Genomic DNA, 13,833 nt, shown 5'->3' on the forward strand with positions numbered 1-13,833 from the left:
CACGGTGGATAGCAAGTGTCCAAAGAAGTAACTGAGATACTATCAAAGCTTATTTCAGTTTAGGCGTGGAAGTGGAAGGAAACGTCTGAATGGAAGCAATGGTGAGAAGAAGAAATCAGTAGATGCTTCAGTAACAAATGGGGTCTTGGTTACGGCCTCTCTTGGCTCAAACCCTTAATTGGGTTTCCGCTCAAAACCTCCAGAAATATGGTTAGCAATTCCAATTGAAACTTTTTCTGTCGTTTACAAATTATATCTGAGCTTAAAAATTGAAACTTTTATCAATGACCAGGCTGTTTTTTTTTCTTTTGATTTGATTGATGGATGTCTTAAGGATTTATGGAGCAGGATGGAAAGTAAATTGAAAATTGAATTTGGTTCAAAGAAGTTATTTCCAGTTCTGAAATGTAACTTTGTCAGTTAAATCAATCTAGACTTTGATTATTTTATGGATGACGGTGGTGTTGAAGTCAGCTTAGGTGCACCTCGATTGATCCATGAGCAAAGTTGCGGAGTAAATCTGCCCTTTAAGGCTTGGTCAGATGTGCTTACAATGAGTGTTTGTAGCTGCAATCCATTTGAATTGGCAAGGAATAATAACTAGTATTGATAAATTAGTTTTGTACTAGAGGCGTTTTTAGCACTTGGACTATTTGAATTGATATTGATTATCTAGAACGTGAGGAGCTATGCGGATCTCCTATTATTGTGACTTAGGTTATCTCATCATGACCTAAGGCAATGGTTTATGGGGTACCACGGTTTGAAAAGCTCCAACTTGTTAAAATTAATAAGCAGAGTAGAATGAGAAAATGATATTGTGAAACACAAGAAGGTGAGGTTAGTCAGATTATTGGTCGACTTCCCTATTGATTAGAAGATTAGCTAATTATGAAACTTTATAAGATGTGTGAAGAAATAAAAAGCATAGTTGACACAAAGATTTTTATATTGGTTCGGATCACCAATGTGGTGCCTACTCTAGTCCCTTTGGGTTACAAGGGTTTCCTGAGAGCTTTGAATGTATCTTTGTTACATGAATAGCCTTGTTGTGAACTTCGAGAATTTTCCTGATCGGGAAGATTCCAGTACACTTGTTGGTCACAACCTCAACTCTTATAGCTTTCTAATCTCTCTTTTTCTCCACTAGTAAATTATGTAGAATAGAGTGCTTTTAAAAGATGAAAGAGTGACTAGGGTTTTTGCTCAAGTGAAGTTGCACAATCTTCTTCTTTAAGGATGATTTGCTTTTATACTGCTTGGCTGCTTCTAGATCGTTGCTTGGACAGATTTGAATCAATCAATCTCTGATCTTGAATGTCGTTGGATTGATCTGAGAATCAATCCTTGATTTTCAGTAATTTGCTCTTAAGATAACCCAAGATATTTTCTCCTCCAATCAAGGTATTAAGAATTCAGAGGTCCTTGATTGATTGTCCTGGTCTTCTTGTGGTAACCGTATGTTCTCTTTCCTTGTGGTATGCTGACTTGTTTCCGACTTTAGGCAAATCAATCTTCCTTGATTCACATCAACCTTCCTTGATTCTGGTAGTGTGTGCTTTCCTTCCTTGTGGTATGCTGCTGACTTGTTTACATCTTTACGCGAATCAATAATCCTTGATTCTGGTGGTGTGTGCTTTCTTTCCTTGTTTAGAGTTATGCCTTCGCTTCACAGATTTTGGATGTCTCCTTTTTTCTTTTTCCTGCACAGATCATTTAGGATTAGTGCCATCATTAAAACATAAGTTAACGAAGCTAACAATAAGTGTATCACTGCAATGGTTTCAGTACATGACTTAGGTTATCTCATCATTCTCCATGTTGTAGGTCTCTGTCTCTGTTAAGAGAAGGATGTTACTGTGAGTTGCAAGTTGCTACTATTGGTTTTCCTGTAGTTAGTTAAGTCATTTGTTGGCTTCTGTTTCGCATGCCATAAGTTTTAGAAATTCCTACACTTACTCTTTTATGCTACTAATCAATTACTATTAGGTTTACCAAATAAATTTTGTTTTAAGATAAGAATAAAAAGTAAGAGATAGAAAATGGTACTGTTATTTTGAACTGGCAATTACTAGTAGTTTGGGCGTCTCATAAGGCCCAAACTCTTAAAAAATAATTTTGATTCTAATCAGGTGCTCCTGCTGTACTAGTAGTATCAGAATAATTCTTCAACCTGATAATATTCTTCAACACACAAGTTAGTTGTAGTGGAAAAAGTAGGAATGCAGAGACATGGGAAGAAACAATGAAATATGGTACGACATTCTCTTAAAATCTGATTTATCATTTTGTTGGAATGCAACAAATATTGCATCAATTAGGTGGGATTGAGGTGTAGGTGCTGTCGATGTTGCTGTACTGTTGCAGCAAACTTTGAGGAGGTTTTTAATATTGCATCAAATAGGTGGGATTGAGGTGTAGGTGCTGTCGACGTTGCTGTACTGTTGCAGGCTTGCAGCAAACTTTGAGGAGGTTTTTATAACACCAAGTGACGGTCAACTGTCAACTATCTTTAGCTTATCCTTCTGCTTTACTTTATGATGATAGATCTTTCCAACTTTGTGGCAGAAATTAGGAGTCTAAGCAACTTTTATGCTTTTCTTATATACTTATTAACATAAACATTTCTAATAATCAACTCAAATCTCTGTAGTTAGGTGGCATTCTATTTAAAATTGAAAAAAACTGATATAGTTATTGCATGAGCCAAAGAAAAGCATCTATTGTCCAAATTCAAGATCCAAGTAACCTCTGTGAACTTCTCTTTTACAAACTCTCCTACACTACAGCTCTTGGAAATACTGTCTCACTTGCCCATGCAGATAGGCTTAAAAAGATCGTGGCTTTTCAGGCAGTCTGTGGGAATAAAGAAATACCAAACAAAACAGTCGTCCTGATTTGGATTTTAGTTCTTGTAGTTGATTTATATTTATGCTAGTTAAATTGTTCTATTGGATTTAATGCAATAGACATGATAGAAGATTTAATATTGGCTCTACTCATAGCTCTTGTTTGACTCAAACTACTGTCTTGATAGGAGCTGTTTTGAATAGGTTCCTACCAGGCATCCTGGCAAATGAGGAGGTAACAAAAAGGGCATTGCAAGATGAGATATCAAAAAATGTTGAGGAAGTACAGAAAATCATAGGGTACGACTTTAATGATCCGAATTTATTGCGGCAAGCTTTTACGCATCCGTCGTATCACAAGGACTGTATATCTTATGAGCGGCTCGAGTATGTGGGTGACTCGGTTCTTAACCTTATGATCACAAAACAACAGTTTTTTAAGTATCCAAATCTTCCACCTGGGTTGTTGTCACCTCTACGTGCTGCAAATGTTGACACAGAGAAGCTTGCGCGTGCTGCTGTTAAGCATAGCTTCCACAAGTATTTACGGCACGAAAAGCCTATACTTACCCGACGGGTAAGTAAGCTTACTAATTAAGGGCATTTGCTTTGTCTTATTTTTATTTCTTTTTTGTGTTACTTGCTCGGAAATAACCCTGTCTGGTATATCGGGTGTCCAGAAAAATTCCTATGGTTTGGCATTTGGTTGGTAATTCATGAGATAGCACATCAGCATTTAGCTGTTTCCTTCTGTGTTTCTGTTCCAGTGGAAATTGAAGGATTTTCACATACACACTTGTATATGAAATTCAGTTTTTCCATGTATTTATAAGAATATTAAAATATCTCCTTCTTCTTTTCCCTTCACTGATCAGTGGAGTGTATGTATGTGAAATTGGAAAACCATTTCTTTCCATTTTCACATACATACACACCACTGATCATTTTCACATACACACACTGAATGAGAAAGTCTCACTTTACTTCCTTTGACTTTTCTCAATCTCGTCTAAAGTATGTAATTTTTTCATTGATATACTGCTCCTTCCTTACTGCTTTATCTTTTTCTTAGTGTTTCATTTGAGGTTCCGTATGTGTCCCTCCATCTCTTCCAATTGACAAAAGTTGTCTTTATTCACAGATTCAATCATTTATAAATGTTCTTCCTGAGTATCCTTTGCATTCCCATGGATTGATAAATGCTCCAAAGGTGCTTGCTGATGTTGTTGAATCAACAATAGGAGCAGTATTTATTGATAGCAATTCTTCAATTGACACTACCTGGGAGGTATGTTCCTTTCCCCCCTCAAATTCTTAATTTAAAGAGCGAATCAATATTAGTGGTTCATGTATGTTGAAATTTATAAATTTTAGTCTAATAAGTTGCATAAGTTTAGTATAATTTGAATTTTAAATTTCTATTAGATAGATTAGTTTGTTGAGATATTTTAGTTAGTTTTGAATTTCAAATTATGCGGATTTTGTTTTGATTTGGCTATTTAAAGCCCTCCTATGCTTAATACAATTATTGAGAGTCATTTTAAAACTCTTTTTTTGCTGCCCCATCTTTTAAAAAAAACCAACAATGTACCTCTTATAATGTGAAGCTTTTGATCACAGTTCATTTAATTGCCTTGTTGTTCGTATAGTTTAACATAGATTGCTAGGACCTACTTGAACCTCCCACCAAAAAAAAAAAAAAAAAACTGTAAAGAACCACCAAATATGGATAAACTTTATATTGTATTACTACTTTATGACTGGAAGTTCATGAGGAATCTTGAAATGAATTTCTCTGGTTGAATGCTGAAGCAGTGACATTTACATCATAATATAATGGGAAAAAAGAGAACCATTTGAGAATTGATGAGCTTAGGCGGTCATTTTCTATACTTCAAATTCAATCTAAACATGGTCCCATGTAAGGGACTACACACCTAGGAGGTGGCAGTGAGGAGGACATTGAGACGGATCTGGGATTCTTGACCACAACCCTTTTTGTTTATTGGGTTCTGGATAGATTATTTGTACATATTAAATGAATTTCTTTGACACAAATATAAAGTCTGGACTAAAGCTTATTGGTTATGCCAAACCTAAAGTATAGATCCGCCGCACCTAGTGGGACAAAGAGATACCTTATGCAGATATAGGATGTCACTTAATATCTGATATACCCATGTAATATTAACTCAACTTCTTAAAGGGGAAGACCCTTTGGGGTAGGTTGCTATCCGGTCCTTTAGGCGTCACACTATAGCTTGGGCCTGACGCACCCCAAGAAATATTCTAAAAAGATTGAATGTGTCATGTTGACTAATGAGAAGGGTAACTTATTCTGTGTTTCCTTCTTGCTTGGGGCTCAAAATGTCGCTTGAACAGTATTCTTCTCATTCCTCACCTTTAATGCTGCTTTTGATTTTGGATGACTTGTAGGTAGCGAAGACTCTATTAGAGCCCATAATTACACCTGAAATGCTTCAAACAAATCCAGTGAAGAAGCTCTATGAGACCTGCCAGAAGCATAAACTTAAAGTTCGAGTGGTCGATATGTGGTCACATGATGGGAGTTTTGAAGTTTTTGTTGACAATGAAATGAGGGGAAAAGGCATGTGCCATGTGAAGAAAGAAATTGCATTGAACAGAGCTGCAAACAAGGCATATAATGAAGTTATTGGAATGCTAAGTGTTGGCAATATGAATATATAGCTAATAGCTATTTATCTGGCATTAGAAATAGAACTATTTGTCTCTATTGTGTTCTTATTGCAAGTTGGAATAGAGACTTATTGTTTTGAAAAATCCACAGGGCATTTTTTGATCGAGTTAAATTTAGACAAAATTATTTGCTTTTTCTTCTTCTTCTCAGTTGTTATACATAGTATTTTTTGAATTTATAGCAGTTGAAATAAATTAAATTGCAAACCATGAAAAGTGAATTTAAATCAAATGGGTCTTGAAAACAATGACAAATCACCACTATTGTAAAATAGATTTTTAAAATTTGTTGTTCTTTTGACAAGTTGATGATTGAGGTTTATTCCTTAAAGATATATGCAAATTATGTTTTTGTTATAAAAGGAATAAAATTATAAGAAGAGTAAGTAAAAGACAAGAAAGAAAGACAAAAAACAGAGAGAGTTGAGAGAATTGTTCTTTGTGTGTAGCATTTCACAGAGAACATATGGCTATTTATAGTAAAACTTTCATAAAAAAAAAGAGTCACATAACCTAATTTTGCCATTATGTGGGCTCCATTACTAATGGAGCATCCACTTCTCTCTATTTCATAACATTCCCTCTTGGATGTTCATGTGTAATGTGCTTCATAAAAAAAAGTTTACAAGAAACAATATACATAGTTATCCTGAACACTCATAGATGTTGTGCCTTGTTAAAACCTTACTAGAATAAATTCAGTGGGAAAAAGCCTAGTGATGGAAAAAGAATACACACATATGATAATACGTTTTGTATGCTGCCTCATTAAAAAAACCTTACCAGGAAAATCTAGTGGGAAAAAATCTTGGTTAAGGAAAAAATAGTACAGCGCGTACTTTACTCCCCCTGATGAAAACTTCATTTGATATTTTGGAGACGACGCATTCCAATCTTATATCTTAACTTCTCAAAAGTTGATGTTGGTAATGCTTTTGTGAATAAATCTGCAAGATTATCACTCGAACGAACTTGTTGTACATCTATTTTACCTTTCTTTTGAAGATCATGAGTAAAGAAGAATTTTGGTGAAATATATTTTATTCTGTCTCATTTGATGTATCCTCCCTTCAGTTGAGCTATACATGTAACATTGTCTTCATATAATATTGTTGGAACGTCTCTTTTCAAAGAGAGACTACATGTTTCTTGAATGTGTTGAGTTATTGATCTTAACCAAACACATTCTCGACTTGCTTCATGAATGACTATTATCTATGTATGATTTGAAGAAGTGGAAACCATAGTTTGCTTTGTTGAACGTCATGATATAGCTATACCATCACATATAAATAAGTAGTCTATCTACGATCGATCTTTATGGGGATCAAAAAAATATCTTGCATCTGCATAACCAATCAATTTTGACGTGGATTCATTTGAGTAAAAAAAATCTCATATCAATGATCCCTTGGGAGGTATCTGAATACATGCTTAATTCTATTCCAGTGTCTTCGCGTTGGGGAAGAATTAAATCTTGCTAACAAGTTTATAGAAAAAGCTATATCTGATTTAGAATTGTTGGCAAGATACATTAATGCACCAATTGCACTAAGATATAGTATTTCGGCACCAACAAGCTCTTCATCATTTTCATGAGGTCGAAAGTGATCTTTATTAATATCAAGAGATCTCACAACCATTGGGATATTCAATGGGTGTGCTTTATCCATGTAAAATCTCTTTAAAATATTTTCTGTATATATTGATTGATGGACAAATATCCCATTTGCAAAATGTTCAATTTGTAGACCAAGATAAAATTTTATCTTTCCGAGGCCTTTCACTTCAAATTTCTTTTTCAGACATTTTACTACCTTTGAAAGTTCTTTAGGAGTTCCGATAATATTCAAATCATCAACTTATACATCTATTATAACAAATTCAGATCCAGATCTTTTCATAAAGACACCAGGGCAAATTAGATCATTTTTATATCCTTCTTTTAGCAAATATTCTCTATGACGATTGTACCACATTCGCACTGATTGTTTCAGCCCATATAAAGATTTTTGAAGTTTTATTGAACAAGTTTTCTAGGAATCTTTATATATTTCAGGCATTTTAAATTCTTCAGAAATTTTCATAAAAATATTATTATCCAGAGAGCCATATAAATAGACTACAACGACATCCATTAGATGCATGCCAAATTTTTCATGAACTACCAGATTTATAATATACCTGAAAGTGATTGCATCCACCACATGAGAATATATTTTTATATAATCAATGTTAGGTCTTTGAAAAAATTCTTGTGCCACTAGTCGTGCTTTATATCTTACTACTACATTTTTTTCATTTCATTTTCGCACAAAGACCCATTTATACCCCACTGATTTTATACCTTCAGGTGTTCGGACCATCGGTCCAAAAACTTTGCGTTTTTCAAGCAAGCTAATTCAACTTGAATTGCATCTTTCCATTTTGGCCAATCATTCATCTGTCTACATTCATCGACAGATTTTGGTTCAAGATCCTTATTTTGTTATATTATTTCAATAGTAACATTATAAGCAAAATTATTGTCGACAATTACATTATTGCGGTTTCATATTTTTTCTGATGAGACATAATTTATTGAAATTTCTTCATCATTTTCAGGCGCCTTAACCTCTTCCAAGGTTTTATCAATTGTTATGTCTCTTCACTCTTCTTGAGCAGGTTCTTTCATATTATAACCATCTTGATTGTTTGCTCTTTTTCTTTTTCAAGAATTTTTATCTTTGGAACCGATCGATCTATCACGTTTTAAGCATGGTTTAGACTCATTTATATTAATTAATTGTCCTACTGGGACATCAACTCGAATTGGAACATTAACAACTAGAATATACGATTTAGTAACTCTTGATAGGTCAGTGATGCATCTAGCAGTTGATTTGTAATATTTTGCAAATGAATTATCTTTTGGACTTTCAGTTCACATTTATTTGTACGAGGATCTAAATGAGATAGTGATAATGCATTCCAATCTATTACCTTTTTCAGCTGTTTATTTTCTCCCCTTAATGCTGGGTATACTGATTCATCAAAATGACAATCAACAAATCTTGCAGTTAATAAATCTCCAGTCATAAATTTCAAATATTTTATGATAGAAGAAGATTCATACCCAACATATATTTTCAACCTTCTTTGGGGTCCCATATTTGTATTGTGGTGGAGCAATTGAAACACATACCGCACATTCAAATATTTTAAGATGGAAAATGTTCGACTCATGACCAAAAGTCAATTATAATGGAGAGACTTTATGATAACTTATGAGTCTGATCCGCACAAGATATGCTGTATGCAAAATAGCATGGCCCCATAATGAAATGAGAAGTTTTGTTCTCATAAGCATTGGTCTAGCAATTAATTGGAGACGTTTAATCAATGATTCCGCAAGACCATTTTGAGTATGAACATGAGCAACCAGATGCTCACTTATTATCTAGTAGAAAAACAATAATCATTAAATGCCTGAGATGTGAACTCACTAGCATTATCAAGAGAAATTGTCTTTATTGCATAATCTGAAAATTGTGCTCTTAACTTAATCATTTGAGCAAGTAATCTTGCAAATGTCATATTACGAGTTGATAATAAACACACATGTGACCATCTTGTAGATGCATCTATTAAAATTATTTAATATTTAAATGGTCCACATGATGGATGAATGAGCCTACATATATCACCCTGTATACGCTCCAGAAATGTTGGGGATTCAATTTCACTTTGATTACTGATAGTCTAGTAATCAATGCACAAGAGAATTCTTTAAATTGAAGAATCTTTTGGTTCTTCAAAGAGTGTCTATGTGAACTTTTAATTATTTTGGCATCATATTAGAATCGGAATGGCCCAATCAGTCATGCCAAATAATAAAATCATTTGAGGTTTACTATGGCATGCGTTTCAACCATGTTAATACTTGTGAAGTATAAGCCGGATGAAAGAGTGAGTAACTTTTCAAGTATAAACTTCTTGCCCGACATCATTGTAGTAATGTAAAGATATTCATTATTTTCATCATTTGTAGTCTCAATATAATAGCCATTTTGACGAATGTCTATGAAACTTAATAAGTTTCTTTGAGACTTACTACAGTATAATGCTTCATTATTTTCATTAATTAGCCTTTTCGATCCTTCAATTAATCTTGTACTACCATATATTGTATTAACATTAGCTTCTTTCATAATCAAATGAGAGAAATATTACTTATCTCTTAAAATAATGTGTATTGTGGCACTATCAATAAGACACATATCATCATAATTGATTTTGGATCCAACTGATGACTGAAGAATTTCCATATTCTGATATAAAAGTTAATTTGTTTGGAGAAAATTAGAGCTTCGTGCTGATAACGTGTTATAAAAGTAATAAAATTATAAGAAGAGTAAGCAAAAGACAAAAAAAAAGACAGAAAGCGAAGAGAGTTGAGCGAATTGTTCTCTATGTGTAGCATTCCATAGAGAATATATGACTATTTATAGCCAAACTTTCATGAAAAAAGAAAGAAGTTATTGGAATGCTAAGTATTGGCAATATGAATATATAGCTCATAGCTAATAATCTGCCATTAGAAATAGAACTATTTGTCTCTATTTTGTTCTTATTGCAAGTTGGAATTCAGACTTATTGTTTTGAAAAATCCACAGGGCATTGTTTTGATCGAGTTAAATTTAGACAAAACTATTTGCCTTTTCTTCTTCTTCTCAGTTGTTGTACAATAGTATTTTTTGAATATATAGCAATTGAAATAAATTAAATTGCAAACATAAAATGTGAATTTAAATCAAATGGGTCCTGAAAACAATGATAAATCACCATTATTGCAAAATAAATTTTAAAATTTGTTGTTCTTTTGACAAGTTGATGATTGGGGTTTATTTTTTAAAATATATGAAAATTATGTTTTGAATTTGAGCTTATTTGAATTAGATTTTACGTGTTGAATCGCGTGTTGGATTGTTGAAGTATATTTTTTTTGGCAAAACAAATTCAGAGACATGATTGAAGTTTTAGTTAACTTTTACATGTTCTTCGGTCATTTATGATTGAAGTGCATACATACACGTAAAGCTTAAAAGAGTGATTTGTTATTGTTTTGATAAATTAATAATTAAAGTTTGTTCTTTATGATATGTGGAACTTATATTTCAAATTTTGAGCATAATTAGAGTAGATTTGAGTATTGAATTGATTGTTGAAATTTGAATTACAAAAAAATTGGCAAAAATAAATTCACTTGAAAATTTTATTAATTTATGTAGGAAGTGTAGGCATACATAAAAATTCAGACACACATAACTGAACTTTTAGTAATTTTATATGTACTTCAATAAAAAAATATCTGAAATTAACTTATCAAGTCAGGCAAAACTTTAGTAAAAACTATTCAAATTTTGACACTAGACAAAAATGTCTAATGTTTGACTTTTACAAAGCCACACTTCAGATAGAAAAACATATCTCAAGTGTATTATATTTGTACTAACTATTTTAAGTTAATTTTACAACCAAAAAAAAAACATACTAAATTAACGGTGCATATAACCGAAACTATTATGAAAGGTAATTGTCTATATTATAAAGAACCTATTATGTCCAGTTAAAATACACTAACTGTGATATTTTTACACTGTGTTGTGTATATAAATAAAAATCTTTTTAGCTTGCACATTGGATTGAACACATTAAGTAACATGCAAGCTTTCCAACCAAAGGGACCCTTGAATTCATAATTTCACTTGTATCATCATTCATCCAACTCTTCATCATTGAGTACCTTTTTTAGTTGGGGGGGGGGGGGGGGGGGACCAAACATTGTGTTGCTTTGTGGCAAAGTTATGAATAGTACAATAATTGAATTTTCGTTAGCCAATTACATTTAAGAAAAACTACTGTAGCTCAACATTGACAAGTTGTATTATTGTACTATAGGTTGAATAATGGATCATACTTCGCCTATGGACTATGCCTTTTTATTTCCTTTCATTTTCATGGACAAGTCAGTATCATTCTTTTTCACCGTTAAAAAATGTGGTACAGTGAAGCGAATGAGGTTGTTATTTTTTTAATTATATATCTCAAATTTGAATTTTGAATATGAATTTTTTTGTTTAATAAGGAGTGTTTTTCTTCGAATGAAGTCCTACACGATGCAAATTTAAAATAGTCAAATTTTAATACAAATATCAAATATTTGAAAATCAACAAAAAAGTATCATTCTTTTTCTTTTTCAGTGACCTAGTCACACCACTACCTAATCACATGACGGGACATATCCTATGGACCATTTGTTTTCTTTATTCCTTGACTGTGTTGGATAATGGATATGGGCGGAAATTGTTTTTTCGTGAAGAATATTTTTAAAAATATTTTTTAAAGTTTGATAAGTAAGTAAAAAAATATTATATGAAAAATATTTATATGTAATCTAATATAAAAGTTTAATCAAATAAGAAATGCTTATAAGATGTAAAATAACAAGTTAGGGGCTATCAATTTATGACTAATTTTGACTTATAAGATAAGCCAAAAAATACTTATAAGCGTAGTTAAATATCCTCTCAACCATAAACACCAATAAAATTTAATCAAATCAAATGCATCACAAAAAATGAACTGGACATTAAATATATATGATAAAAAAAAAAATTACACCTCAAAAAGCTACACCAAACTTTAAAAGTAAATTAATAAAATAGTAGTAACTACAAAAATTGTACCTCTATCTATAGGCGAGTTTCCACTATTTTTATTTTATTTTTGCATAATTTCCATTACATCTATAAATAGAGTTTAACAGATATTTAACGGAGATTAAAAACATTATCTTTTGATAAACTCAAAGAATCAAAACTACAAAGTGCAAACTTGAAGAACTTGCTTGAACCTATCCTTAAACACAAGGGACTCTTTTTGTCATTTTATCACTTTCTGACATCATCTTTACAAAAAAAAAAATCTATAAAATCCAGTCTAAATTAAGAGACTTTCCTTCAAGCTTTTGATATATAGTCATGGAAGAACAAAACTTTGAGCAACGGGAGAAGATAGTAAAGGAAATAACAGGATACGAATTTAACAATCCCGACTTGTTACATCAAGCTTTCACTCATCCTTCCGTCCCACAAAATTGGGCATCTAATGATAGAATGGAGTATTTAGGTAAGAAGCAAATTTTGAGTCTAACTAAAATCATTACGAGTACTTTTTTTTTGTTTGTATTTTCATGAATTAATTAAAGTCTGACGTAGGTGACGCGGTTCTGAATCAGTTGATAGCAAAGGAACATTATTTTGCTTATCCTGATTTAGATTCTGGAGGTCTCACAAGGTTGAGAAGTGTCAACGTAGATACTGAGAAACTTGCTAGAGTTGCCATCAAATACAATTTGCACGATCATTTACGTTACCAAATCCATTTATTTAAAGAACAAGTACGTAACAACAAATTCAATTCATTAGATATCCTTTATTAATTTTGGTCCACAGAAAACTGATAAGTTCATTTTGCTCAAATGTTTGTTGTTTTTGTTAGGTTGAAGCATTCAGAAATGCTACGTTGGAGTACCCATTGCATTCATTAGGTTTTATTATTAATACCCCTAAAGTTCTTGCAGATATTGTTGAAGCCTTAATTGGTGCAATCTATATTGACTCTAATTTCTCCATGGATATAACTTGGCAGGTGATTTAATTATTATTTCCTTCCACTCTACAATATATATTTATTTTCAAGCTTATGGTGTTTCTATTGACGAAATATTATATATGTATCATATAATGACAGGCGGTAAAAGATTTGTTGCAGCCTCTAATAACTCCAGCAACACTAGCAACACTTGAGGATTGACCGTCTGTTCAGAGTTAAACTAGTATTTCATATCTTATTGGCTGTACTAATGGAATATTGTACTCCCTCCATTCCAGAATTTCCCTTTTTTCATTCTTTTAAATAATTGAATTATTTAAAATTTAAGATGGATGTTGAATATTTGAAATTTTTTTCATATTTGGCCTTTCTTTTAATGAAGTTTGTTACTTTCTCGGTCTAACAATAGTTGTTCACTATTGACGTAACACACAAATTAAGAATTAGTAAATGATAGAAATAATTTTATTAAATCACCCTTATAAAATACAAATCATCTAAACATTGAAAAATGAATAGTATTTAATAGTAAGAATAAAATATACACATCATGATAAATTATTTATTAATTTTATAAACTGGACAAATATTATTGGACATCCCAAAATA

General features: G+C 32.2%; 2 protein-coding genes across 2 annotated transcripts; both read left to right on the top strand.

Moving 5' to 3' along the window:
* On the top strand, nt 1–5,702 carry LOC129893102 (ribonuclease 3-like protein 3). The gene is made up of 4 exons (XM_055968596.1): nt 1–210; nt 3,038–3,426; nt 3,991–4,137; nt 5,286–5,702. Exons 1-4 carry the CDS (start codon nt 138–140, stop codon nt 5,556–5,558), a joined length of 882 nt encoding a protein of 293 aa, XP_055824571.1. The 5' UTR covers nt 1–137; the 3' UTR covers nt 5,559–5,702.
* Nucleotides 5,703–12,557: 6,855 nt separating this feature from the next.
* Nucleotides 12,558–13,582, top strand: LOC129892657 (ribonuclease 3-like protein 3). Its single transcript, XM_055968245.1, has 4 exons — nt 12,558–12,738; nt 12,828–13,009; nt 13,111–13,260; nt 13,363–13,582. Exons 1-4 carry the CDS (start codon nt 12,591–12,593, stop codon nt 13,423–13,425), a joined length of 543 nt encoding a protein of 180 aa, XP_055824220.1. The 5' UTR covers nt 12,558–12,590; the 3' UTR covers nt 13,426–13,582.
* Nucleotides 13,583–13,833: the final 251 nt, after the last annotated feature.

The sequence above is a fragment of the Solanum dulcamara genome, chromosome 6, assembly GCF_947179165.1.
Source record: "Solanum dulcamara chromosome 6, daSolDulc1.2, whole genome shotgun sequence".
NCBI classification, from domain to species: domain Eukaryota; kingdom Viridiplantae; phylum Streptophyta; class Magnoliopsida; order Solanales; family Solanaceae; genus Solanum; species Solanum dulcamara.